This window comes from Dendronephthya gigantea, unplaced genomic scaffold (assembly GCF_004324835.1).
Source record: "Dendronephthya gigantea isolate DGI-Jeju-01 unplaced genomic scaffold, DenGig_1.0 001113F, whole genome shotgun sequence".
NCBI classification, from domain to species: Eukaryota; Metazoa; Cnidaria; class Anthozoa; order Malacalcyonacea; family Nephtheidae; genus Dendronephthya; species Dendronephthya gigantea.
This window is the reverse complement of record NW_021164123.1, coordinates 1-5,353: the sequence shown is the minus strand read 5'-3', so window position 1 is coordinate 5,353 and position 5,353 is coordinate 1. Positions and strand designations below refer to the sequence as shown.

Genomic DNA, 5,353 nt, shown 5'->3' with positions numbered 1-5,353 from the left:
CATGCTGCCAATAATCAAACGATGTTTTAACGAAAAAGGGGATTACGTTTTATTTTACTTCGGTCTTTAGTACCAGGGGATTTTATTATTAGTATATAATAAATGCAGAATATAAAAAAAGAACTACTGTTTTGAAATTTAGGCATTTACTATTAATTTAAAGGGCTAAAAACTTTCTTACAATGATACCGTTTCTTAGTATATGTTCAAAAAATTCCTGTGCCATAATACTGTTATTCTTGTTGCTTTTTGAACGCCTGTTCCTCATTGTTCAGTTTAAACTTGATAGCTTTGACAATGTCCTCGTCAATAACAGGCCGCTGAAGTTCGGTGTATCTTACACTCTTGGCGTATTCTACACAAAACATAAAGAAAGGCTAAATTACTAAATCAGTAAATATGCCAACACTGCGTTTTTCCTTCAAATGCTGATTAGGTAAACAGAAATAGTCCGTCTTTGCAATACAAAGATTACGTATACACTCAAAACCAAAAACTTACTTATTAGGGAAGCTGTGTAGTTTGGATCAAGCTTTGGCTTTGTTTGCCCATTCTTCCCTTTCTGCCCTTTGTAACTGTGTGTCGCCATGTACTCTCTTGTGAGTGTTGCTCCCATCAGGTTTGCGATAAATGATCCTACTTTCTTCGTCTTTATTCGTTGAAGCACATTCTTTGAAATCGACAAGCCTGGTCCGAGAACAACCTGTTAGAAAATAAATCAATACAATAAATTAGTAAAAAAGGTGAAAAAAACAATGTAAAGTCATCCAATGAACAAAATGTTTTAAACCACGGTACTAATAATTCCATTTTCAAGACACACTCTACCTAAACCACTTTGCGTGTATTGAAATCAGAATGTAAAATTTTAAAATTCTCCCATTTACAGTGCATTTGAAAGACCTACCTTATCTGCCATAACATCAGCCAATCCAGACTGTTCGTCACTTCCACAAATTTTTGAGGAAGCATATGTGTCCTTCTCTAACTCCTGGACCTAGTTGTCATCATCACAGCCTTGTATTTCCTTACTTTTGTCTTTCAACAAGTTGTCTTCGCTAATTGCAATTACGGTTGGTTCCTCTGTAGCAAATTCTGAAAAACCACTCATCGATGTGGGAGAAGATCTGGTTGATGAGCTTGACACACATGAAATAGGAGACGATCTTCCATGATCCATGGTTGTCAAAGGAGACAATCTTGCGGAAGGCTCGTATGCTTGTACGCTCTGTTGTGAACCAAATTTTAGTGCTTGGTTTGAAAAGCCTTCCAAGGATGCCACATACTTCTTCAGTTTTCTCAAAGAAACTTTTAAATCTATAAGAAAATTAAAATGCATTAGCCAAAGACTAGGAAACATGAAATCAGAATAACAGTAAAATCATTGCCTTTTTGTGAGTGGCTAATGAATGGTGAGGAAAAGGCAAAATAAATGGCTTGCCCTAGCTTAATGCACCAGGATCATGGATTGTCCGCCGATCACCCGTCTTGTGGCACATTTTGATTAAAAGTTGGACAAATCTTTTTGAACAAGCTTACCATCACTACTTTCGATTTGTTCCCGAAGTCTTTCATTTTCACTTTTTAGGTGTTTGATTGTTGCCAGAAGCGTTCTATTTTCTCTTAAATGTTTGCAATCTTCATCACATACACTGTTGCCATCAAATAATTTAAGACTTTCCTAAATATTAAAATTATAAGCAATGAATACATATGTGTGCTGCCTGTGCACCAATTGGCATCTTTCCTAATTATCAACAAGCAAGAATGTAATGTGTTCTTACTAACTCATGTGTCTATCTACCATCTCAGGTAGTATAAGGAAGCTTTTATATTACTGCTATTTCAATGCTAAAAGCTTAAATAATGTTAACATTTAGCTTTCACATCGTCTTATATACAAGGTGATTTTACTCTTTCTGACAGAGGCTTCCTTTTGACCTGTAACTATACAAACCTTCCTGTATCTTTCCTTTATCATGTTAGCCAGATTGGTTGATCGCTTTGATTGCTCAGCATTTTTAGATGCTGCTTTCTGCCTCTTCGTTGCAGCTGGTTCTTGCTGAAGAAAAACAGGATCAGAAATAAATGTGGGGAATATAAACTATGCACATAACTTGCTCATTACTATTATTTTCGTATATGTGCTCAAAAAACACCTTGTTAGAGAAAATTTGGAATGAAAAAATTATCTCTGTAACTTTAAGACTTTTACCTGTCTTTCTGTGTCACTGTCGCTATCATTTATAACACTGTTTGCATTTCTTACACGCTTGCGGAAACCTTTGCCTGTTTTAACCGGAGAATCATCTTCTCTCATGTATTTGAGTAACCAGTCTTTGTCATCTATTGTTTAATTAAAATATAACAAATATGAACAAAGATTATGGCAGGGATGGACTTGGTGCTGATTTCTGAATATGTCGTATCTAAAAGTGGGAAGTAATATATGCTGTTATATAGACAAATATTAAATTACTTGAGACTTCACACACTCTGCTCTGAATTATTTGGGATCATTTAGATGATTAGGACTTCAATCACCATGATATGAATCATACTTCAAACATGATTATATTTCAAAACAGCCTGATCTGAATCATTTGGGATCATTTATATGATTAGGACTTGAATATATTAACTATAAAACCCATCTTACCCTAAATAAATTATCTTTATTTCAAGACATAAAACGTCAAAGGCGAACAATAATGACTCAAGGAATATATAAACTTAATTTCAAACCTGTATCTTTACAATCTCGGCAGGGAATTTTCTTTTGGTTGCTTTCTTGGATTTTGTATCTTTCCAAAGAACCAACATTTTTGTCCCGTTCTCGATTTCATTTTGTTTATGTTCCTGAGTAAAAACAATATCGGAATATGGAATGACATCCCAAGCATTCTCTTCGAAGAAATTAACCAAAGCGTAAGCCATTAAGTCGTTTAATTGCCGAGGTCTTTAAAACACTGTTGTCGGTAAATTCGAAATGGCCGCCAAGAGAGTTGGCATGTCATACTCAGGTGACATGTGGGCAAATTAAAATGCGAGCATGCCCATATTAGGGAATAATCGGATATTCACGTCTCGTCTCGACGCGATAGTTTCCCAAAATATCCCAAAATATCCCAACTAATCCCAACATATTTCTTTTGGGATTTTCCTCCGATCTGCCGTTTTCCTTGAACTAATTACTGAAACTGTTAAAAGATAAAAGATTCTGAGAGTCTTGAAGATGGTCAAAGGTTAAACACGCTTATGTGTTGAGTACAAAGGTATGTAAATGTTAATGTATGCTAAATATTGGTAATCGAAATCTATATATAGATATATATGTATCGCAAATCACTTTTTCTTGACTACAGATTATGCAAATAAAAAAGTGCAGCTATAGTTTCTCTAGAATAACTATAGTTTTATTAGTAACCATTTGTTGTAAACTATAGGTCTTTAAAAAAACTATAGTTCAAATTTAGTTTCAATTATAACTATAGTTTCCAGCGGCTACTATTTGTTGAAAACTATAGTTTTTAAAACAACTATAGTTAAAGTATAGTTTGGAACAAAACTATAGTTTCGAAAAACTGTAGTTTCTGTATTTGGAAACTATAGTGTCACGAATAACTATAGTGTTTTCGTCTGAAACTATAGTTGTTCAGAAGAACTAAAGTTTTAAGGCAAAAAACTATAGTTATTTTGTCGAAACTATAGTTAGTTTTTGTAAGGGGATCAAGATCATTAGATCTGGTCGCACAAGAAAGACAGTATAGAACTTAGTGCTTTAGATTTTAACATATATTTCGAACAGTTGCGTTAAAATTAGAATTCAATCAAGTTAACATTTATTGGGACGGTGAACAATGAACGAGGCACAACTTTTATATTCTAATACTTTTTATATTATAATAGGGGGGGGGGTGTTGGATTTTATGCGGAAATAGAATGATTATTATAATGCATGCAAACGTCATGGGTATAAATTATTACTGCATGGGGATCAATAGTAAGTAAGAAAATTGGATAATTAAGGACAGATTGGAAGTGAGGGTTAAACACACAAATTCCCAACACAGCCTCCTACTGCCATGAATGACCGGTCTTGTTAAAAACAAATATTATAGGTAAATAAAAATATCTACAATCCCTCGCGAACATCTTCGTCTTATATATTATAATCTCTTATCTTCGCTTTTACCTGGGAGAGTGTCCATTTCCCAGCTGCCTTGACAGACAGCGCAGCCTTGGAACACTCTGGCTTGAGATGCACGTGACTAGGCTGACCTTTGACCGTGAACTGTCCGTAGTTGAGAAACTTTCCCGAAGCTGAGACATGCTGACTTCGTCCCGCGATGGGTTAATCTAGAACTGTCCTCGTCTAGTAGTTTCCAGACATCTTGTAACGACGCGCGGTCGTCTGATGAGAACGAAGGTTGCCATGGCGAGACGATTTCGTCACGAACAGTAGACGATTCCGGTAGGCCTGCTTTTTCTGCGAGTTCCGTGTTTGAAGAGTGTTTTTGAAGTTTTGGGCCGACGCGGAATTTTTTTTGCGAGGAGATAGCGAATGCTGATCATTATTCCTCGCTAGTGTTCTCTGTGCATACTGCATGCAGTTCTTTGCTTGTTAGTTCATATTGCAACTGTTCCAAACCCAGTAGTTGGGATCGGGATGTTTGCGCCACATTCTGCGGATCTTTGGACGATTGACGTGCCTCAATTGAAGGCGATTTTTTCCCTCCTAATATATAACGATAGAATAACATTCTAAAATCAAAACGGTGGCAGCGGTACACTAATCGATTTTACCACGAGATTACTTATTTCAGCATCTCTCATTATACCAAAGCCGCCACGCTGCGGAGAAACAAGAAATTTTCGTGTTCTCAATAATTGTAGTTTTTCTCAACTTCTATTATATGTGACCTTCCACGGGAAAACGTACGTTAACGATATTTCGTTGAAACGGCAAAACGAACGGATAACGAACGGGTAGTGAACGATCTGTAATAACGTTTCAACGAACCCAAAAAACGTTTTGACGAATTCGGCTAAAAATGTGAACGTTTAAAGTCGAGAATACGAACGGATAAATAAACGTTCAATCTGAAGCCGTTTGAACGATTTATGTTTATGAACGGTTTTAACGAATTAGTCTGAACGCCTGTTGCGCGTATGATTGACGGCTCTAAACCGAGAGTAAACGAAGATTGCCATAAATGGTCTGGCTTCGATAATAATATCATAGGCAATGTCATTGGTCACCGTCTCAGTTTGGTTGAGTTTCAGCTATATACTGGATACATATTTTATGTTAAACTAAACACAAGAGATTCCATTGTACACTATTGCTTAT

General features: G+C 36.0%; 1 protein-coding gene across 1 annotated transcript; it reads right to left on the bottom strand.

Moving 5' to 3' along the window:
• Positions 1-203: 203 nt before the first annotated feature.
• On the bottom strand, positions 204-2,842 carry LOC114545013. The gene is made up of 7 exons (XM_028563438.1): positions 2,746-2,842; positions 2,216-2,346; positions 1,958-2,062; positions 1,540-1,681; positions 908-1,317; positions 502-703; positions 204-355 (listed from the first exon to the last, which is right to left on the bottom strand). The coding sequence occupies exons 2-5, from the start codon at positions 2,318-2,320 to the stop codon at positions 998-1,000; spliced, it is 672 nt and encodes a 223-aa protein (XP_028419239.1). The 5' UTR covers positions 2,321-2,346; positions 2,746-2,842; the 3' UTR covers positions 204-355; positions 502-703; positions 908-997.
• Positions 2,843-5,353: the final 2,511 nt, after the last annotated feature.